The sequence below is a fragment of the Helicoverpa zea genome, chromosome 21 (assembly GCF_022581195.2).
Source record: "Helicoverpa zea isolate HzStark_Cry1AcR chromosome 21, ilHelZeax1.1, whole genome shotgun sequence".
Classification (NCBI taxonomy): domain Eukaryota; kingdom Metazoa; phylum Arthropoda; class Insecta; order Lepidoptera; family Noctuidae; genus Helicoverpa; species Helicoverpa zea.
The window spans coordinates 7,250,172-7,273,499 of record NC_061472.1 but is presented as its reverse complement, the minus strand read 5'-3'; the positions used below and the strand labels follow the sequence as shown (position 1 = coordinate 7,273,499).

The 23,328-nt window shown below is 35.8% G+C and overlaps 3 protein-coding genes across 4 annotated transcripts; 2 read left to right on the top strand and 1 right to left on the bottom strand.

The window, feature by feature from the left end:
* The first annotated feature begins 446 nt into the window (after nucleotides 1-446).
* On the top strand, nucleotides 447-8,683 carry LOC124640553 (cysteine-rich hydrophobic domain-containing protein 2). Its single transcript, XM_047178347.1, has 3 exons — nucleotides 447-695; nucleotides 3,765-3,975; nucleotides 6,877-8,683. The coding sequence occupies exons 1-3, from the start codon at nucleotides 577-579 to the stop codon at nucleotides 7,042-7,044; spliced, it is 498 nt and encodes a 165-aa protein (XP_047034303.1). The 5' UTR covers nucleotides 447-576; the 3' UTR covers nucleotides 7,045-8,683.
* Nucleotides 8,684-8,905: 222 nt separating this feature from the next.
* LOC124640551 (actin-binding protein) lies at nucleotides 8,906-19,526 on the bottom strand. 2 transcript variants are annotated; one of them, XM_047178343.1, is made up of 4 exons: nucleotides 19,232-19,526; nucleotides 17,436-18,328; nucleotides 15,071-15,313; nucleotides 8,906-10,213 (listed from the first exon to the last, which is right to left on the bottom strand). In XM_047178343.1, exons 1-4 carry the CDS (start codon nucleotides 19,245-19,247, stop codon nucleotides 9,896-9,898), a joined length of 1,470 nt encoding a protein of 489 aa, XP_047034299.1. In that variant the 5' UTR covers nucleotides 19,248-19,526; the 3' UTR covers nucleotides 8,906-9,895. The 2 variants fall into 2 exon arrangements, with proteins under 2 accessions (XP_047034299.1, XP_047034300.1); XM_047178344.1 differs by lacking the exon at nucleotides 19,232-19,526 and adding an exon at nucleotides 18,778-19,077.
* Nucleotides 19,527-20,005: 479 nt separating this feature from the next.
* LOC124640552 lies at nucleotides 20,006-23,070 on the top strand. The gene is made up of 8 exons (XM_047178346.1): nucleotides 20,006-20,304; nucleotides 20,435-20,507; nucleotides 20,599-20,834; nucleotides 21,120-21,358; nucleotides 21,445-21,568; nucleotides 21,723-21,864; nucleotides 22,113-22,250; nucleotides 22,867-23,070. Exons 1-8 carry the CDS (start codon nucleotides 20,123-20,125, stop codon nucleotides 23,020-23,022), a joined length of 1,290 nt encoding a protein of 429 aa, XP_047034302.1. The 5' UTR covers nucleotides 20,006-20,122; the 3' UTR covers nucleotides 23,023-23,070.
* Nucleotides 23,071-23,328: the final 258 nt, after the last annotated feature.

The window sequence follows — 23,328 nt, the reverse complement described above, 5'->3', positions numbered from 1 at the left end:
AGGAGTGTATAGGGAGAGCTCGTAAGAGGGTGTACTTAGTGGAGTACCTAGAAAGAAGAACGTCACAAGTAAATTAGGATTGCTGGCATGCCCACAGAAGATCCGCCTCTGGAACCTCTTCCTACCAAAGGGTTCCTTTCTTATTCCAAACCACAGAACGGAGAGTTTTGGTCTTCATGAATAAACTCCATTACCACGATCGCGCTCCAACAAACAAGTACTCAGCGCCATCTAGCCCCATTGTACTATAACTACGCACTTAGTAGTAGAAGATATATTTTACATCTCCCAAAACAATCATAAAAATAGGTGACAAAAGCCATAATTTGTTATGTGTTTAAAAGATAATACGGATACAATAACAAGCACAAGATTTTTGTATGAACAGCAGCGAGCGCAGGTATACTTTCAAGTAAAATATTTATGGCAACATTTGGCATTTCTGTTTATGAAAGGAAACGTCACTTTTGACTTTCTGTATTCCTTTTTTCATGAATGTGTAAAATCCATCAAACACTGTGCTTTGTTATGTGTTTATAATATACGGACTTGATTTTTTAGTTAGTGTTAAGTACAATGGCAGATTTTGATGCAATATACCCTGACGAGACGGAACTCGAGGAGAATATAGAGGAGACACATGTGACGCTTGTGCCTGATCCGATCGTGGTTCGAGGGGCTGGGAACATGACAGTGTAAGCTTTTACTTGAGATATCTGTTTAATAACATCAGCTGTTGGCTCCGTGCTTCCTCCGTGACTCAATATCTAGGGGCTGCCAGGTCTGTGGGCCGCGGGCTGGAAAGTTATTCTCGACTCTTTGTCACTCGACCTGTGGCATTGAAGGACTATTTCTTTATGCATAATATTGACCAAGCGCCAAATTTCATGGTGTTATACGTTTAATTTACTTGTTACATTATTTATAATCTTGTTTACTATTGTGTTACTGATTCAATTCCATTGTAATGTATTTTTTTGTAAGAAAACATATTTTGTTTTGATTGAGCTTTTTGAAACATTTGCATTTCGAATGTCTTACATTATATGATAGTATTTGTGAAGGGAAAACTCATAAATAACTACAGTAGTTATATGAAGTACAAACAAGGTAATTAAACACAAATTATAAGACTGGAAAAAAACCATGACCCAGTTTTTTGCAGTAAAAAATGTCTTGTCTAGTGGTGTAATTTCTCTTTATTGCCAATCATCCTGATACATTGAAATTCAACATTGTAATACACATTTAACGGGATATACAATAGTTGATAAAACAAGGCTTTAAACTTAGAAATAAACAGCTTAACTTGGAAGAGTGGATATTATGTAAGAAATAATTCAAATTATGTTTCATATTCTTTGAGCACAAGACATGGGCACAGATGAGTCAGTTACTCAGCCAGGACAAAGAGCTTTATGTACACAGATAAAGAAAACCAGTACAAGAAGTTCTCAGTCAACATTGTTTGTGATTGTTTTTGTTAGCCTAAAGGCATGTTCACACTGTAGACTTACAAAGATAACAAAGGAGTACTGTTCCTTGTGTTAATTTTAAATGTATATGAGATGAAACATCCATTATTTATGTGTTTGCTTAATATGCATTCAGAATACCTTATCATAACACTGTATAAATTTATTCATGTAGGTTGTTACACAATTTTCCTCATCTGCGTCGCTTTAAAGACATTTTATTTCAAATACGAGTTAAAAATAAAACTTTGTTTTTAGGAATTGTTTTTAATACATACTAATTTTACCTGTTTATATGACCTCCTAGGGTCCAATTGAGTCAAATGGACCCTAAGAGTCAGATATGGATATGGACTATCTAGTGTAGAATCATAATGGTCAAAATATCTTTCAATGAAAGATCATCATCATCCTCTGAGCTTTTTCCCAATCATGTTGGGGTCGGCTTCCAGTCTAACCGGAATTAACCAGTGCTTTACAAGAAGCGACTGCCTATCTGACCTCCTCAACCCAGTTACCCGGGCAACCCGATACCCCTTGGTTAGACTGGTGTCAGACTTACTGGCTTCTGACTACCCGTAATGACTGCCAAGGATGTTCAATGACAGCCGGGACCTACAGTTTAACGTGCCATCCGAAACACAGCCAATGGTATCTAAGATATACATAGAAAGTACATACAAACTTAGAAAAGTTGCATTGGTACTTGCCTGACCTGGGATCGAACCCGCGCCCTCATACTTGAGAGGTTGGTCCTTTACCCACTAGGCCACCACAACAATCAATGAAAGATAAGTTATTTAAATTATCATTTAATTACTACCAAGTGAGAAAATGCCAAAAGATAATAAAGATTGAGTACATAACAGCCTTGTTAAAAGACAATAAAAAACCTACAAACTAAATATGAATTAAAAACTAAAAGAAACATTACTTTGTGGCTTGTGGTTTAGCAATCGTTTTTTATAAGACAACTATGTATAATCATACCTAGTATATACAGCACACAATATAGTAGGTATTGTATTTATATTAATTAATAATTATTATGACTTGTGTATAAATGTTTTACGTCTTTGCAATTAATACTATTTGTTATTGTCACTTATCTGTTTGTAAAGTTGTGTTCACATACACAAATGTATAAATACCCTTATTTGTTAATAATGGTAAAACTATCATTATCATACAAGGCAACATGCTACTTTAACTTGTCAAAACTCTCTTTAGGGTTCCATACCCGGTAAGTAAAATGGGACTCTATTACTAAGCCTTTGTGGTCTGTGTGTCATCAAGCTGTACCTCATGAACCATGATAGTAAAAATGTTGAAATTTTCAAAAATAATGTACTGTAATGTTATGTTTGTTGTATGGGGGCTCCCATACAACAAACATGACATTATTAATATTGATAAAGGTACACATTTGAAATATTCACAGAATATTAAAGTATATTAGAAGGCTCCAATTTAAAGATACTAATTTATAAAATTGATAGGTACATTGTCAGTGCTGGTCACTCATTTATTGCAGCTGAATTATCAGTGCATTTAATCTAATATGGCCAGTATCAACACATATCATAAAGATATTTCATGACTCACTGAGTAAGATTCAATCGAACAAATAATAGTTTGTTTTTATTATTTTGTGAATTTTACAATAGATACTATTGTTGACACTAAAACTATTTGGTTGTTAATTAAAACAATAAGCAATTAAGATTGTGAGTGATTGTGCACAATCCATTATTTCATTACATTTTTTAACAGCCATTTAATTAATTATGTTATCTTGAGGTACTAAAGTCAAAGTAGTATAAACTGCTTTCTATCAATAATAAAATTACAGTTCGAACGTGGCAACGCCATCTAGTTACAAACGAGACAACATTTACCGGGAATCCTGAACAACAGTTAAAATATGATAGGGAAAATTACCTACCTTTGTTAGTAATTTAAATTTTCGTGCAGCTTTAAAATTCAAATCTAAAAAACCTTGCCATTCTAGATTACAAATCTTAATTCCTATATATGCTAGGTGCACCACACAGTTACATCCACATCCCAAGAGAATAATTTCCCGCAACCGGTCAAAATCTATAATTTACTAGCTGATCCCGCGAACTTCGTATCGTTTAAACCTTCCGGACCTGTACAAACATTTTAAAACCAAAATTAACTAAATCGGTCCAGCCATTCTCTAGTTTTAGCCAGACTAACAAACAGCAATTTATTTTTATTTATAAGAGAAGATAATTAACTTAACTACTCATCAATTCATTTCAGTTTCGGTTTGAGCAACCGTTTCAACGGGGAGTTCCCATCAGGCCTGCAATCCCGGGTGGCCCCTGAAGAGTACCAAGCAACCGTGGCTCGCATCAACAGCGTGCTGAAGAAGACCTTGCCAGTGAACGTCAAGTGGCTGTTCTGCGGCTGCGTGTGCTGCTGCTGCACTTTAGGATGCTCTCTCTGGCCAGTTATATGTCTAAGTAAACGGGTATGTTGGACGTTTTGGTAGCTTAAACAAAGACATAAACTCCTTGAAGCAGAGGTGAAAAGAATTCTTTTTGTGAACTATGGCTAATTAGCTGTTGCCATGCGGTTGTTCTCGCGGCCCGAAGAGACTATTTCTAGCAGTCGAATAAAAACTGGCCTATGTCCTTTCTTTACAACTAAATAGTTTTGAGACTAAGATTTTGTTCATATTTATGAACAAACAAAACTGGCGTGAAAGCCAGACAGAATTAGTTGCTTTCGCGTTGCTTTATAACTTCGCAAGGTTTCAATTTCACAAATCTGATTAGGTATTGATTGCTCCAAATGGCTGCCAGATTCCAGCTCTTATTTTAGGCAACGGCATAGCTGGCTCGGTGGTTCTATAATCCAAATGCTATCTAGCGTCCATTGTTTAAAAAATACGAGCCAAATTATAATGCCTCTGTCCTCAAAATTTTCTCACACTATGACCTAATCTGAGCGTCTATGACATAGCCATAGAATAGAACTGTAAACTATTTCTAATGATTCGTACAAACACACACATACACACCGATAAATAAACATGCACGCACACAGCCTCACGTCGTGTCGCCTTAACCTTCAACTTCGAACGTACAATTAACTATCGCAGTGTCATATCCAAGCTGCGGCTTATTGATTTATGAACACATTTTACTGACCACTTACAATCTTGATATAGTAGAAATCGTCTGTAAAATTAATACTATAATTATAAACATCATCTGCCTAGCCTTTTCCCAACTGTGGTGAAGTCCACTTCCAGTCTAATCGGATGCAGCTAAGAACTAGTGCTTTACGGAGCGACTGCCTATCTGACCTCCACAACCCAATACCGGGGAAATTCCCTTAGTAAGATTGGTTGTCAGACCAAATACCAAAATCATTTACTAAAATTTAACAACACTCCGCCTCCTGACACTTAACCAGACCCTTTTTATGGCTAATAGTTATTGTATGGCTCGTCTATATCTTAGCCAACTGGCTAAAATGGCCATTCAATCAATCAATTCAGTCAAAAGGCTAACTCATTTTTGGATTGAACTGCCATTTCAACCAAAAATGCGAGATGTACGATTTTAGACGGAGCCTAGATTTTGATTTCTACCTTGGTTGAACTTGGTTCTATAGTACCGCTTTACACAGTCTAGACTAAAACTTGGGCACATAGACCTATCTATCCAAGATATGCACACATAATATTTGTTATTCAACTTATATTTTATTCTTTTTAACACAGACAAAAGGGAACAAGGTTTTTTAAATGGTATAATATAACATTGTTTCCTATAATAATTTGTATCGATTCTATAATATAATATAGTAAGTTCAACTCAGTCTTGCGCGCGGCCTTATGTGTGGGTAACCCTTGTACATATACAGTGACTTTGTGTGCGTGACAAGAGGTACAGTCGGGTACAAATACAGTTATTTAGGGGTTACGGCTGTTTAAAGAAAACAGTTATTACGTAATTTAATGTTTATTTATTTATAATGATTCTGAATCGCTCCTTGAAAAATCAAATGATGAATTTTGCATTTTTAGTCCACACTTTTATTTATTGTCCTCGTACCCAGAGCTAGAAAATATGTAAGAAGTATTTAATTCATGTTAGATATTTCACCTCATTTATTTCTTAGGTACTGTCAATGTCAATTTGAAAAAACGTATGAGAAAATAATGAAAAACTGTAAAATGTAATAATAAAAAGCTTTGAATGTTGTTTCATTTTTTGAAACGCTACCTGACTCCTTAAACATTTTCTCCGTGAAGAACTAGACATTTTTGTAAACGACTGTACCCATAAGAAAAAGCGATAAGAACACGTCACTGTCACACGAACGAAAGTTGTATATTTACAAGCCGACGCACACATAGGGCCGCGCGCAAATCTGAGTTGAACTATCTATAATTGTTTATATTAATTATTTGCAATTGTTTACTGATCATACTTATAATTAGATTATCTCCGTGTACCTACACCTATATTAAATATATACCTGCTCGTAAACAGGATAATTATATTAAATACGTAGGTATTTTGTACCTATTAAACAAATCTTTAATTGTATGTATTCTGTACGATCACATTTACTCATGTCATACAAAAGAATACTGCTTTGCAAATAGAGTTACTTCTCTTCTTGTGAAAATCTTTAATAACATTAAATATGCGAAAGTAACTGCCTGTCCAGCTTGCACACCAAAACTACTGAACCGCTTTAAATGAGATTAAGTACACTGATAGTCTAGAGCCTGAGAGACATTAGGCTACTTTTTATCTGGGTAGGGTAAGTAGTTCTCCTGTGACATTGAAACCACGAGGGAACATTTAGTACAAAGTGAGTTTTCTTGCCATATTTCCGAAGTAAGTAAATAATGTATGTTTGAACTGATATCATCTTGGTCAAAGCATACATAATATACGAGACTGCTCAATCCTTCACGATATTCGAATAATATTATTTATTAACTTATAGAATGTAGCGTATTATATAAGGTTGTTTTTCACGCCTATAATGTTGTCGATCAGCCACGCTTTATATTTATTTATTTATTTAATACTTTATGCTCAATTCTGTACAATGGCGGACTTAACGCCTTAGGCGTTTTTTCCCAGTCTACCTTTTATATCAATTTGATGGAGTGTTGATTCTAACAATTTGTCAACACTAAGCTAAATTATACATATCTAGATTACTAGATACCCGCGTCTCGCGAGTAAAATACATATGTACCCTGTATCCTTCCTCGATAAATTGGGCTATCTACAGTCAAATAATTTTTAAGTCGGTCCAGTAATCCCTGAGTTTTCAAGCAAACTTTTCAGTATCATAATATTCATCATAGATCTTAATTTTGTATGTTCTCTAATTTCAGACGCAGCACTCTCTGAACAAATTGCTGGAATGGGAAAACAGTCGACTGTACAACAAGCTGGGGCTTCGCTGGCGACTCACGAAGCAGCACTGCGACTCCTCCTCCATGATGGAATACGTACTTCTCATAGAATTCATCCCCAAAATACCCATATACAGGCCCGACTAAGCTCTCCAACTTGAGCGCCATAGACTAACTTAACTGTAAATATAACACAAACAAATCATAAATAACAACGTCATTTACAAATAACAAGCAATTTGCAAGGCCAAGCCAATCAATCCATAACAGTAAAAAAACAAATAGAAATTGTCAAAATTTCGCGGAAATCACAAGATGGCGGCATTGTTACTGTCGCGTACGCACGACTTGTTAGTTTAACAGCGGGAGGCATATAGCGGTGTCGTTCCTCACATAGTGCTGTTTATTGTAAATATAAGCAAACGGTACATAAACACGGACAAATAAGTGCTAATATTAAATGCTTTATGTGTATAGGTGTTGCATTATATCGCAAGCTTAGACTGCAAATGTTATCGCAATGTGTATATATTTTTTGAAGCTTTTGAAAGCTGCAAAATATTGTTATCGAACTTCTGATATAATAAGTACTGTAACTAGTATTTTAGATGATTGGCTAAGTGCTAGTGCTAGCGATATGTATGGAAACTGTTTAGTTCAATGTGCAATTGTACTGCATCAATACTCGAATTTACACAATTGTATCTTTATATGAACTTACTACAAACTTCGTCTAGGACATTACTTCAGATACTTTATATCTGAATGTTTATGTTATGAAGCACTTTTATACTTACAATTATCTAAATAAACGTAGATTACTGTTTAGTATCAGTTGGTGTAGTGTTTCTTGCTGGCATTTGTCGCTCTGGAGTCTGTCATTGGAAATTGGTTTATGCTCAAAAACATGTGTATTTTATTACGTTTTTTTAGTTTCTTTTTTACGCTGACCTATTTCAGTAAACTAAATCTAAAAACATTTCAAATTGTGTCTGCATACACAAAATTCATCCCACATCCAAAGGACTACATGTTAATATCTACTTACTTTACTGTGTCACTTTGTGTACTATATAATACATGACACATGAATAACAGCTATATATTCAGAGTAAATTTAAGAGAATAGTTACATTCATTTAACAATACCAAGTGGCGCTCTTGTCAGCGCTATTTTTATTCACATTTATTGAACAAACTTTATTGATATAGGTCAGTGGCCATTATTCCCTCAATTCATTCTAATCATCGCAATTGTTCATTCGTATTCCGTTCATTATATTCGTTTATATCATTTTTTTAAAGCGTATCTTTATATTGCTTTATGTGTGTTATGTACCTGAATGTCCACATTAGTTCAGTAGGAGATAGAACGAAGCAGTAGCGACAGTTAATATCGTGGAGCCGAGTCTAAACTATATGCTAGGGTAATGTTTGGGACTGTGTTATTAGAAGATTAGCTTATATAAAGTTATGTAACGTTAGGAGAATTCCGCCCTCTTTTCTCTTTTCAACATGTTGTGAATGAGAGTATCGCGCAGGGCCGACATGACTTATCATCGCTACACTTATCCCTAATTATAAGATTTAAATTGAAACGTAGATCGCTGGGAATGTTCTCTTGCCACCACACGTTTTAGTTATTTAATAGTGGTTGAACGCAACGGTTGAAAAGCGAACAGGGTATGTTGACAGTAAGTTGTAATTTAAGGAATTGTAAATATTTTAAGAACTTATAGATTATTTTTGTTCAAATAATAATAAACTTCACTAAATGTGATGAATACATACGTCTTTTTTTACAGCCCAATACTATTTTCTGATTTTATAGAGAGTTGAAGCCTTACAAAATGTGGCATATCTCGGAAACTTGCCTTTCGCTACTATTCGGCTCAGCCAGTCAGTCAATATTGTCTTTGAAAAAGAGGTCCCGCGATATGAAAAGAATTAATCCTATCCACAGACTATTTAACGGTAGCAAGGTAAGTTTTTAATGAAACGAAAAACATAATTGGAATTATTAGATTTATTTTGTTATAAATTACTTCATCATATACACATAAGTAAATACTCAAGGCACTTAACATTATGGTCCCTTCAAATAATACACTTAAAATTATGACACAAACAGAAACAATAAAAAATGTACAAAACTGACACCTAAAAGAATCTCCTAGACAAGTATATACTGTAATTTCACGCCCGTGGGCTACATAAGTTTTTAATACTAGGTTTTACGATGTTTTTAATTTTAAATATAAACTAATAGATACATTCATAAACAAAACGGGTTTGTTTTACGTTGCATCAGCATAATATCAAGAACAACGATGAATTGCAATATCAAGTTTACACGACTAGTGTTAGTTCAATCTCTGGCAATATAAGTTGATTGCACTTTAGCTCGCACTGCGGGTACCATTGCTGATATCTTGATTTACAATAAAACAACGAATCATAATCAAATCAATTAAAACAAATAATCAGATCGAAAAGAGACTACACAACCATTACAAATAATATCTACATTGTCTAATTTAGGGACGTTATTTTACAAGCTCTTATTATTTACATTCAGTCGTGGGAACGTTACTACTCAATATATTAATTTCATAAAAGCCCGAAATGGTAATACAGCAAAAGCGGGCACTTACGTTATTATGGCAACATTAGTGCGAAAACGCAAATAAATCATTATAATTGTACAAATCCATGGCTCACACTTCATTCTCGGATGTATTTGGAAGTTTATTTTAATTTCATTGGCGACAACTCTGACGGATGTTGTTACCCTTTACATAATAATAGTATTGCACCAAGGGAAAACAAATCCATCAAAAATCGACTGTAGTCTTGCCATATATGTAAATACCGTGTATAAAATAGTGACATCACGACAATATGGTAGACGTCAGTCTTGATGTATCAGTATCACATGTTACTCGCAATTTATCTCAGCCGCACGAGGAGCGACACGGGCCGCAATTGAACTCCTTGTTTAACTCATTTGAACATAGTTAATGGGGAATTGTCCTTTGAGGCCGTTGCATTCGCCGAAGTACCACTCGTCGTTGATCTTGTACCTGACCTGTATGGTGTCGCCGGTGAGGAAGCTCAGGTCTCCGGGCTGCACGGCTTCGAAGTCGTACAGCGCCGTGGCGACGGCGATCAGCGGCGGCGGCGGCGCGCTCTCGTTCGGCAGCGGTATCTTGATCTCCACGTAGTTGGAAGGAAACAGACCCTGGGCGCCATTCCTCAAACTGCCACACAGCCATTCTTGGTCCACTCGCCGAATCAGCTTTATCTTCGAGTTGGCCTGGAAATAACAATTACAGTCATTGAGACATTGAACTGCGCAGTTATCTATTGTAGCCTCATTTCTGAATAGACATTATAGCGTCGATTTTTCACACGATATTGAAATAATTGTCCTTTATTCTTCTTGCTTTGACTTTAAAGACCTCCAAGTGCGTGCGTTGGAAAACAGACATTGCCAACACGCGTCACAACCTATGACGTCAACAAGTTGTTCACAAGAAGCAAACAAACAACAGAAAATAATAAAAACTATGTGAACTGAGCGCACTTAAGTGGACGCTGATATTGGTGGCAACGCAGTTATATATTTTACATAATTAACGACTGTCTTGTCCAAGGTATGCTCAATCGGTATCAAAGGATGAAATCCAATTGATCGTGCGTACTGGCGCAATTAGTGACCCAATAAGATGGTAGACACGCGATAGTACATTAAGGATCCGACCTTCTAGAGTAGCGGAGCGTAGTAACCTCTGTCATCATTATTCCTCATTAATTATTTAGTTCTAGCTTCGTGCGGATTGTTTCAAGATTTATAATAACTGAACTCGTGACCCGTTCTGATTCGCTAATCATCATAATTACGAAACGTTGCGTGTTTGTCATTGGTACAATCACTTGAGAACTGCATTGTGCAGGTTAAAGACATCGGTAGGTATTGATTTAATTAACTTTCCCTGTATAATCAGGGGCCCGATTCTCCTAAGTTAATAATGTCAAAATCGAATAGAAATCGAATCGCAATACGATCGCAATAGCAGTTTTAACCATATCAGGCATTCTGCTAAGACCAATCGTATTCGATTGACATTTGATTGGTGTGCGATTGGTCTGCTATTTTGGTGATTTTGGTCAATACGGTAGTTTGCTGTACAATCATTTTGCAATCGTAAATCATTTGCAGACAAAATGATTCATTATTGAATGACAGAAAAGGATAAAAACGTTTATTTCAAAGAAAAAATAGCGGAATGCCACATACGTTTCAATCGTAATCGAGTCGGGATTGGATATCAGTCGAATCGAGTCGAACGTGAATCGTATGTTGCTTAAGTAAAATTAGGAGAATCGGGCCCCTGAGCGACGCTTCGTGACGATGGCCGAACGATAAGTTAGGATTGAAAACAATAAGGAATCTAGGGATTTACTTAAACCCATATGCATTATTTACGTCAAATACTAAAAAACAACAAATATTTTTTGTTGTTTTTTGCGCGCAGAATGTCTTCGAACCAATCTTATTCTTGTTTTAATAAACAAACGAGTTATTAATGGAACCGTTATCTAAAGTATCTTATCTCGAGTTTTGCTACATAGTTCCTAAATGTTTGAAGTGTGTTAGTCACACCTATATAGTATGTAAGAGGATACACATTAATTATCTAATTTATATCTTATCACAGAATATTAGGTACACAAACAAAGCTTGTTAAGTCTTTAATCCCACGACCGTTACAGTTTTTGCGACGTTCCGAAGTATAATCATAACAAAAAGAGATAATTTGTGTCCTCGTGTTATCTTATTAATGTCTCGGAAATGCGAAGTTTTTTTATTGCCGTCGATTTTATTTGTAAACATGCGAAATTTTAAAATACCTATCTGGAAATCCAATACTTATTCAGTTAAGTTACTTTTTATAGATGTTCATCGAACCGGATCTTTCAATAAAGGTTAAAAGGAGAGGAGCTGAGAATAATGGTAGCGTTCACAATATATTGATATAATACATCAGTAACTAAGTATATTAATAGTAGTAATGTCGGTTGACCTTTGAGCCTTCATAAGTCATCCCATAATACCACTACCGCAAGCACTTATCATACGGTCTTTCCTAAAAAAACCCCAGACTTTAATTTTGTGATATGTTTCAATAAGGCTAAATCAAATAAATATTTGTAACGAGTCTTGTTGTTTACTTTTCTGGATAAATAAAAAAGAAACTTCTGTACCCTTTGAGAGTCGCTTCTAACAATACATTGCAACCACCCATCCGTTGACTGCGTGGCAATTATGGTAAGATTACACCATGACCGTTCTCTCTACCGAACTATATTGGGTGCTCCATGTTTCAAGACGATAGCAATACTTAATATGAAAGACAGGCAAAACAGGCGGTTTCGTTAGTAAATAATGTTATAAACATTAGCATATATCACTAGGATGTCATCTTGTTCAGCCGTTAAATAACAGCCTAAAATCGTATATCTCGATTTCTATGAGACTGACATTAACCTACATTGCTTAATTCTACGTCCACGTTGTTGCCGAGTGGATGTTTTGCTAAATACACGTTTGTCGGTTACGGTACAGTTTAATATACTAAATTGGTTTAATTGGATTTTTCCATACGGCATGTGGCTTCGCGCGGTACTGACGTAGGTAGTCTATCTGCTGAATCGTCTGGCGAATTTATTGAATACACGTGATGACAAATCTGTTAACAATAGTAAACATTCTTTGTACAACCGAATCGAGTGATGTTAAAATATGTGTTGTGTCGAGATTCCATTAAAATAATGATGTTAATAAAACCGTAATTATGACACGATCTCGATATTACAGGGAAGTTGCGATGATAACGAGTTCCTGTCAAAGTGATAATGCGGCGCTCAATGCAAAACATTTTATCAATAAAATTGCCAACACGCATGTGATTTCAAAATATAATAATAAACAATAATTGTTTAAAACAGACACGCTATACGCCCCAAACAACGAATTCCCGGAAAGCGAGTTACGCGGTCCGGCGACCAACCACGTTTTTCACGTAACGGATACCGCGGTTCATTGTGCGTCGGCTGACGTCACTAGGTACATGTGTTCCAATGTGGAAAGGCAATGCACATGCTAATGCGGAAAAACAACCAATAAATATTATCGCCGCAAATTTGAACAATTGGCTAGCATTGTGCGCACTCGTAACATCTATAGACTCCCGCCTTTGAATTCTAAACATCGGCTACAAAGCAAATGGTTATCTTAAGCGACACATATCTGTTACACAGGCTTTTGTGTTCAACTATTTATTATTCACATAGCAAACCTTCATTCATTGATTCTTCGACGCAATAAACTACGTCACGTCAACTCATCGTGATGGAATCAAAATCAGTTTCTGGGTTATGGAAATAGAATAACAAATTTTCGAATAGCTCAAAAGATAGCTAGAGCATCATGTTTGCAACATTACAACGCCCAAACAGAAATAAACGGCACAGAACTATGTTTACATGGACATTAACCCATTCCACATTCAAATACGTGAAGCAACTGCATGATAAAACCATAGCTATTGCTATATCACTTACACAATTACCTATACTAACGTAACTTTAACGGAATAACTATTCTTTCATTTCTGGAAAATATAATAAAGGCCACATTGACGCCCTCCACGGTTGCCTAACGATTTTTCTAGCAGTAAACCACTCCTACAGTTCATACTATGTATACGCAACTTGTATGAATTCGAAAGTAGTGCACAGCGAACTTTAAGGTGGGATTCCAACAAAAAGACGTGGAGCACATTAGTTTGCAAAAATCTTATGCTGATCTCGTACTGGGCTTCTCAACTGTGATACGTCACGGTGCCGCATAGTTCAGCTTGCCGGTGAAATCCCACCTTAACGTGTCTCGCCAAGATATCACTTTAATTACTTGTCTTCTACATTTATAAGTAACCCTTAAGATCTACGCAACAGACTACTTTATCGTCGTTATCTAGTCAAAGAGTTTATAATCTAGTCGAGGAACAAAGACATACAAATGGAGATTAATGTCACGTAGTTTTTCCATATCAGGCACAAAGGTACATTGGTTGCGATTTCCTTACAAACTGGACATACGTTTGATATGATCTTATAGTGGGACTGTACAGTTTTATCTTAAATTAGTACCGGAACTCTGATCCCCAGCTCAGCAAAATAGCAGTGTTAACGTTTCGTTTGATACTTCGTACTGCGCACATATCGTTCCAGTTTGTTTAGATTTAATATTAAAAAAAGAAACAGTATGAAATTGTGTAAATTTCACGTTTTCGCAACGATTGCACACGTGTACGTGATCATTAAATTAGTAGAGAGCATCTTTTTCTAGAATGTTTGTCATTTTAGCTGTCGTTGTAATTGTAATGCAAATCGGTAACTTATTGATTTATCTCTTCTAATTGGGTAAACAAGTGGACAAAAGGATAGCTAAATTATTAGCTGTTTGTTAACAAGTAATTAGGTATAATAAAATTATTTTAATAGTTTTCTAAAACAGAATGCCGTGTTTCAAAGAATCCATCCAGAAAACTAGAAAATATTTAGGAATTATTTCTAAATATTTATATGTGTAATGGTTATTGGTTGCAATAAGTTCTATCAGCTGTCCATATCGGCAAACATTGTTTGAGTTTAGCTTGCAGATCTGACGTGAATGATAAGTAGTTTTACAGAGAACATAGTTAAAACAAATGACGTATTTACTTGCAACAGTTATTTTTCACCGGTAAAACATTCTTGAGTCGCCTGGACATTACTAATTGTTAACAATTTCCCGTATAAACACAAATATTGATAGATCGACCTTAAACTTGTTTCGTAAATACAGAATTTTAAACCAAACGACGCGATACTTACAGCAACAAAACAATTTCTAAAAATACTCAGGTGTTTTGGCGTCATGCCACGGGATGTAAACAAAGTAAAATCACCTAATATTTAGCAAATTGCTTTCGCGAGTCTTCTAGATATCTAAGTCAGCGATATCTAAAGCCGTTTGCATACAATCCTATGATAATAATGTAAGAACTAACAACTCAGTAAATCCGACGTAATAAATATTTATGTAAATCATCTTGAACAGACTTACCGAAAAGCATAAATCGTCTGGATGATCAGTGAAGTAGTCGAAAAGAGCAATGGCGTAAGGCTCCTCATCTTCATCACTGTTGGCAAGTTGATCAGGCGCGAAGTCAGGAATGTCAGCTGGCCACGAAGTCAGGTCTTCGTCAGCGTCAGCTGGGGGCGGAGGCGGGGGGATGGTCGGCATAGGCGGCGAGGGTTCTCTCTCTGGAGAACATTCTTCATCGTCCCACCCGAGCGACTTCGTTTCCTGCACCAAATCGCAAAAATAGCTCGGTCAAGTCATAAAAGCGTTGTGTGTCAAAATTATATGTAGCATATTTGCCTCGGATGTGATTTTAACATGAATTTTAACGCTTCTGTATATGGAGCAATATTTAAAGTTGTTGAAGGTTATCGCCATTATAAACTGGCAAATATAACTCAGTAATATTTTAAGAAGGCAATGTATGTTCTTCAGAGTAATAAGTTAATTAAATACTGAGGTAGACAAAAAATCTGCCGGAAAACTGTACCTAAGCAACCAAAATGTTTAGTCTTGGTTAAAACCCGCGTGATTCACAAATATTAGCGAGATAGAACGCCTCGTGTATTCAATGCGCTTGTTTTTAAACCTGCTAATAGGTGATTTACTAAATGTTTTTATAGATCTTAAGTAAAACGTTTGTTTAGTAATCATAATAACAACTTCTGACGCGTTTCATATAATCATCATTGCGTAATAGTGTATGTGCTGCAATATTCTAGATAAAACATTATCTCATGCTACTTCTATCAAGATAAATGGTAAAAGATGTATGATATCAACAGTTTCTATAAGTTGTTTAAGAATAATATAATAATTCTTCGTCTACATATAACATCTTAAAGAAATATTATAAGAGGCAATTTTTGCGAGTTCGTGACTTTTTAGGGGATAATCTCTGGATCTGGAAACTGAGTCTGAAAATTATTTTACCAATAGAAAGCAACGTCATCTGTGAATGACAAAGATTGTATTTTATTCTAGAATGGGAAATACATAATTCTAACGGAAAGCGGTAGAAACCATAGGCGGAAACTAGTACTACAAATTAAGATAGCGTTAAATCTTGTTTCACACAACGATACCAAAATAGAATTCACAAATTCTATTTTCTATAATAGACATTATCTTTTTCCTTAGTCAAATCTATAGGTGATAACAGAACGTGAGATGTTTAAGTGCCATGTTTTTTATTGATTATTTTAATGCGAAAATAAGGCATTCAAAAGCGACGAAATTTCCACAGTCATCGAAAGTGTGAATCATCAAAGAGCATACCTTATAGAATCAGGATGTCGTTTAATAAATACATCTATTGATAAAACATGTATGTTTTGGTTATCTAAGGAGCATGTAGGTATTGTAGATATTGTAAAGAATCGCATACAGATTCTATAAACCAGATAAATATTATTTGCTGGTACAAATTCCAATTGTTTATTCTTACAGCCCAACCTATACATTCGGATTCGTTTTTGTAGGACAGATAATAATCGGACCGATTTTTGGAGGACGTTCTGACTACCACTATTGCTATCAGTGCTCTATTTTTCTCCTACAATAAATCGGTCATAGATTTATCGGACGTGGGCGGGCATTCTAAGGTGATACACATTAGTCACCGGAAAGAAGTTAATGACATTATGAATGCCATGTACACCACCGATACCAATAGATATGATTAGATACGTAAATTACAACATAATTTGTTTTTATATCGTTTTAATGAAAACTCACAATTAAAACAACGGCTCACGGACGTTTTGATAATTATCGTGCACAAATTTTAAAGCACCTTAATTAATGGTACGGTCATGATCACAAATAGCATGCATGCTTAGCGCTCATTGAGATCTTGAGTGCCGCGACCTGATACCTGCCTAATATTTCTTTGTTCTAACGTATTTTTGGGAATTTTAGACTTTGAACTACCAAAAGCTAAGCATTCATGCTTAAATTTATATCAAATTCTTCCGGTATTTAAGTGATTAACAATGACTAACAGTAGATTATGATTGTGCAGTATCATATCAGTAAATGATTCGTCAGGAGTTAGAGCAGAAGTGTGCTCATTCATTTTGCATAATTACATAAAACCTTGTCCTGTAGCTTTTAGCTGCAAATATTAGTAAGGAATCCATCCATTTTGAATTTGTGATTGGACCAGCGATTCATAGGCAGACAACCTTCAAAATTATACTTTGATTTAATAATAATACTGGCGTAACAATATACTAAGACTATGCTAAATCTCCAATCCCAATAGCGTTAAATAACAATACAAAAAATTTACCGAATTCATTACTATTTACGGAAAAGAGAAATCAAGGAGACGTAAGGTACTTACGAAACTGTCGCCAAATCCATTAGAGACTTTCTGTATAGGCGTGGTGGTATTCACAGTCATCGTGGTCACTGGGAAACTGTTTCCAAACGTAGTCTTCAGCAAGGCCGAGTTATCCGGCGGCTTCGGCCTGGCTGGCTTCGCCCTTATTATGGTTGGCCCCTTCAGGATCGGAGCCGATACGTGACTCGTAAAGTTACTTGCAACCTCATAAATATTATCCTTTACCAATGTAGGCTTCTTCTTCAGAGGAGGTTTGGTGACTGCTGGCTGCGGAGAAAATGGATCCACAGCAGTAAAATCATCCATTGTATCCTCTTTATGCACCGGTTTCCTCGTGTTCAGAAATAGATCAAAATCATCCTCAAAACCACTCTCAGCTTGAGAGGCATTGCCTCCATTATGAGCGTTATGGTGGTTGGTAGACGTAGTGGCATCAGAACCAAAGCTGTCCACACTGAGACCATCACTGCTGGACCTGGTGGTGAACGTGGGTGAACTGGGAGGTGACGACAGATCTATCAAAGCACCCGTTTGCACATTCTTTGGCTCACATTTTGGGAACATTTTATGAGTGTCCACTTCACTGTTTGTATCTGTTGCACTTGGTTGGGCAGTATAAATATTTTGATTCACTACTACTTTAGATTTACGAGATAATAGGGAAGAGAGAACTGTTGGCTTCCTTATAAAATGTGAAGGTTTAGCAGGAACATCCGGTTGTTTGGCAACCTTTGGTGGTGGTGGACGAGGTGGCGGTTTCTTTTTCTGTGTGAAATGTGGTGATGGCTCAAAAACATCTGCACCAAAGGGGTCGTTGTCCCAGTTTGTAACAGGGGAGTATCTGTTTGCCATGCCAGGGACGCCTGGAGCTGGCCGAGTTGGGCCTTTCATGTCTGTCAACAAACAATAATGTTATAGACACCCAGACTAATTCTCTGATGAAAATACATGGAACACAATTTGTTGGAGTCACAAGAGACTTAAATAATATTATAACTAATCTGTGAATAATTCATAATTATTTAGCCTTGACTAGCAATGGTGCTTTATTATTTTAACATTATTAAAATTGTAATTTATTAAAATTATTGAGACCTGTTTATATCAACTCCCCCTCAGTATAAACTCTATTTCAACAGATTTTAATCCTACTGGTGATGTTTCTAAACAAGTTGAGAAATCTTAAATTGCACTGAAACACCAGTTATTAAAACACATTAAGGCAAAAAACCCCATATAACTTGTTTGCAGATTCTAGCAAGAAATGACTCATAGAGCTTAACAATTCACTAACACATAAAATGGTAAATAAGTTATGCAAAAAATCACCCACAAAACTTACTTTTAAATTCTTATTAGAAACACTTATAACACAAATAATAACACCATAGTATTCACCAAGGCTTTGGTTGCTACATTAGCTTAATCCGTAAATCGCAATTTCGAACATAAATGCGGCTAGTGATGACAAAGATCGAAACAAACTGGCTACAACTGTCTGTGGCGGTCTGTAAGCAATTGTTTGATAAAGTGCCTCGCAATCAGCCACTAGTCAACTCGCGATAAAAATATTATGATATTGGGATCCACCCACTGACTGAACACTAATGCACACCACTCCGCAGTGATTCTAACTCTGAACTCAGTATCGCGTGCCAGGTACGGCGCAGGACGGCCTTGATAGAGTTCGACGTAATCGCGTCAAAGGATTGTTACAGACAAGTCACTCCTGTGCTCAACTACTTAGGTACTCTACTCATAAAGCTACTAGTGCTCAAATAACGGCTAATACGTACCCTTAAATAAATCCATAACGGCCACGGCCACTTCTGCAGTGCAGGCATAGAACAATGGTTTAGTTTGACATCGTTTTAGTTGAGACAATAACAAATCAATTTGAAAGCCACGAATCCATCAGATTGCGCGTTAACGTAATCAATTTTCCCTTAACGAACTAATCAAAAATAAACACAAACTGTAAACAAATTACAATATCACATTTAATTTTGCTACGTTTGGTTTTAATTATTTTCTTGACCCTTCGAAAGGAAATTGTTGTTAATTTAACGTTACTCTATTGCCTTTGCCTATTCATTCTGCCATTCATGTTAGCATGTTCCATCTCTTTCACACTCGAAATTAAGATATATTTCTATCCTGCTGTCACTTTCAGGCATAGACGGGGATTTTTAAAATAGGTGTAGAAGATGGAAATTGCACAATGGACCTTCTTGCACCACTAAGCACTAAATTAACCACCATTAAACTTAGAAAGCCAAAACTGATTGAAGATAGCGCAAGCGATTTCCAGCCTCCGTCTTCTGGCCTGACTGATTAAATATAGATCCCGTTTCCTCCTCAGTACTCACACTACCTTAGACCTCACTACCACGATAATATATTCTCTGCTTCGATTATGTACATTCTGATTGTATTAGTAGTCTTAATGTATTTTGTAAGCAGTAGAATTTCGAAAAAAAACAAGTGGCACTATTTTTTGTCTGTTTGTGTTTCGTGTATAGTTTTTGACATTTTAGTCAGTAGTCACTTGTGTCAATGTCAATGTCATGTAGTGGTCATGTATGCTGCAATTGGGGTCTGTTTTGAGGTCTGGTGTCCCAGCTGATCTGGAAAAATGACTCTATAAATAAATAAACAATAACAGTCTGTAAACAGATACAAGTACAATGTCGACTGATAATATATTGTTGTTGCCCATCGATGTTTTAGTTAATATATTTAAGAAGTTAACATTATCAGATCTTCGCAATGTATTGTTGACTTGTAAGACGTTCCATAATCTGATCAAACATGATAATACAATTTGGAGACCCCATTTCCGAAACAAATTGATGATCTTAAACCGCAGGTAATCTAGGGATTCATAACTCTTATAAGTACATTCTTGATAATAATGCCAACAGTAGATACTACTATGTTAGACACATACATGTAAATAAATAAATATTTAATATATTTAAGTATTTAATATATTTCAGTTCAGCACAAGAATTATGGTATAATCGATGCAGAACTTCCCATAACTGGTGCAAAGGCTTTTACAAAACTAAGGTAAAGACAAATATGTTTATCCTAGACTGATGTAAATAAGTTCAATGTTGTATACAAATCTTACTATACAATTAAATATTTCTTTCCACAGATGATAGTTCACCACTACACCAACTACATGCCATGGTTAATATTTCCCAACTCAGAAGTTTTAGTGGTATCAATGGGGTCGGAACTTTATTCATACGCAACAAATAAATACGGAACACTGAATTATAAAGAGGATCTATGGAAATTAGAGGTGCCCAAGATAAAGAGGAGTGATGTGAGAACCAATGACATTTCTCGATTTGTATTGCGGAATAATTTTATGGTTTGCGGTAACAGGTTTGTATAACACCATATACCCACAATTCCACTTACATCCCCATATTGTTTAATTTATTTTTAAAATTAATTATGTCTTATCAGAGCCTTTAGGATACAGACAAAAAGTCATTCCATTATAAATATTTGCCTACATTAATTCCTTTCAAATACATAGGTTGGCCCTTTTGTATAATATCAGCATACATTCAATTAAATTAGTAATGAGATACCATTACTTTACTATTTTATTACTATTTCATTACTATTTTATGAGCTTAATGAAAAATACATCTCATATTTCAGAGATGGCTGTACAGCAATATACAAAGTAAACAATATAAGAAGGAGGCCATGGCTACAGTACCACATACAAGACTGTCACGATAATGGCAATGTGGAAGTCTCTGCAGTTGAGCTAATAGACGGGAGAAATCAATTGATGCTTATAACAGGATCCACTCAGTGTGCTAGTATACAATTCTGCAGTTTAAGAAAAGACAATAGTGAAAACAAAACATTCATTCATAAAGGCAGTGATTTGAGTATGTCTTTCTATTTTACATATACCACCTTATTTCAAAGCCTGGCTAATTCACATGTTAATTAAATCAGAATTATTTAATTTCAGATGTACTAAATATATCTGTGTATAAAAATGCTGGCACAAAATGCATGGCTCTAAATAATGGGGCAGATAAACTAGCGATAGGTCTCAATGGAAATAGTAAGCCCCTAGTACTTGATGTCAGTAGGTAAGGATACATTTTGTTGACATATTTTTAAAATTTGATACAAAATCACATTTGTAGTGTAAAAAAAGTTTATTTATAGTTTATTATAGAAGATTATATTAACATTATAGAAGTTTAGTTATTAGTTTTAAAATAAAAGTATGTATTATTCCAGCCCCAGATTCCTGGTAACGGCAGATGCTACAAATAACCTCAAACAAGCAGTGCGTGACATACAGTGGCATGATGAAAACACTATAGTATATGTCACTCACTCAGGCTTGCTGGAAATGATTGATATAAGGACGAAAGAAATGGTATAGTCTATTTTATATGTATTTTATTAAAAACTTCTTTTAATTATTAATATTAAAAAACTAGAAAAATCTAGAGCTCTTAACACAGGTTTGCACTACTTACCTATTTATTAGATAGTGTTATTAGATTCTAATAAGACTGGGCAGAGGGCACTTTCTCATATTTATTGTGTTAAGTTTCTATATGTTTATAGATAGTGGGTGTAAAAAGAGATGCACTCCACTAATACACAATATTTTATTTTCAGATCTACAGTACAAGAGATCCTTTTCAATCAACACTTTATTGTGTGAAATCTGATGGTCATAATGCTATTGTAGTGGGATCGGCGGAATATTCACGTTGCGTGTTATTTGATTCACGCAATCAAAATAATCATGTTCAGGTTGGTCATTTACCCACCTTAAAATAGCATGTATGATATACTAAGCTGAATAATAAAATTAGTTTAGACATGGAGAACAAAATGACTAGTGGAGATGCCAAACGGAAAATCTACTAAAAAGTAGCGCGCCAAAATGCGGGTGTGCGGGGGACGAGGAACGTTACTGTCTCCGCTCTTGTACGCCTCTGTGGAACTCGCATTTTTTATAATACCAAAAATCGTTGACAGATGTCTCGAGGAATCCAACCGCTTCGTTCGTTCACTCGTAACTGATCGTTTGGTTATGCCCGACGTACGTATTTGACCTAGAAAACGAGCCTGACCTACTTGCATTATGGCATCTCCGCTTTTCCTTCCTTACTCCGTGGGTTTAGGTATTAATCAATTATCATCATCATCATCCTCCGAGCCTTTTCCCAATCATGTTGGGGTCGGCTTCCAGTCTAACCGGATTCAGCTGAGTACCAGTGCTTTACAAGAAGCGACTGCCTATCTGACCTCCTCAACTCAGTTGCCCGGGCAACCCAATACCCCTTGGTTAGACTGGTGTCAGACTTGCTGGCTACTGACCAATTCTGAGGTATTAATCAATTATATTATTTGTTATTCTTTCCAGATGTATTTTACGCAAAGAAGAACATCACCTGTATATAGTTTAGAATTTGACGCGCACCAATTGGTGACAGCAGTCGATAGGGGAGTCGGTACATTGAACTTCAATCTTATTATTCCCACAGAAAGACAAAAAGATTACTCTCATGTATTTTCCTGATAAGCAGTACATACATAATTAAATTAATATATTATTATTATACTGTAATTGTAAATCTTTTATTATACTTACATATAAAATGCCAGTCCATCTGTAATTACCCCCGCTCACGAAGGAGAAAAGACTAGCGGAGATGCCCTAACGCAGGTAGGTCACGCGCCTTCAGGTAGGTCAAATACGTCACGACTACGTCACGGCAGGCGTGGCTGGACACCGCCCATATACCGTCCTTTACATCAAACTGACATCTTGTCATGGTTGTATTTTTACCACAATTTCAACAGATTTTATTTGTTACTCGATTAA

Excerpts from the sequence above, each read along its gene's own strand:
- LOC124640552 (XM_047178346.1), top strand. The coding sequence starts at position 20,123 with ATGTCGACTGATAATATATTGTTGTTGCCCATCGATGTTTTAGTTAAT. Across the intron at positions 20,305-20,434 it reads TTGATGATCTTAAACCGCAG|TTCAGCACAAGAATTATGGT; the intron begins GTAATCTAGGGA and ends AATATATTTCAG. Across the intron at positions 22,251-22,866 it reads ATCAAAATAATCATGTTCAG|ATGTATTTTACGCAAAGAAG; the intron begins GTTGGTCATTTA and ends TATTCTTTCCAG.
- LOC124640551 (XM_047178343.1), bottom strand. Across the intron at positions 15,314-17,435 it reads ATGGATTTGGCGACAGTTTC|GAAACGAAGTCGCTCGGGTG; the intron begins GTAAGTACCTTA and ends GATTTGGTGCAG. Across the intron at positions 10,214-15,070 it reads CAGACGATTTATGCTTTTCG|GCCAACTCGAAGATAAAGCT; the intron begins GTAAGTCTGTTC and ends TGTTATTTCCAG.
- LOC124640553 (XM_047178347.1), top strand. The coding sequence starts at position 577 with ATGGCAGATTTTGATGCAATATACCCTGACGAGACGGAACTCGAGGAG. Across the intron at positions 696-3,764 it reads GGGGCTGGGAACATGACAGT|TTTCGGTTTGAGCAACCGTT; the intron begins GTAAGCTTTTAC and ends AATTCATTTCAG. Across the intron at positions 3,976-6,876 it reads TTATATGTCTAAGTAAACGG|ACGCAGCACTCTCTGAACAA; the intron begins GTATGTTGGACG and ends CTCTAATTTCAG.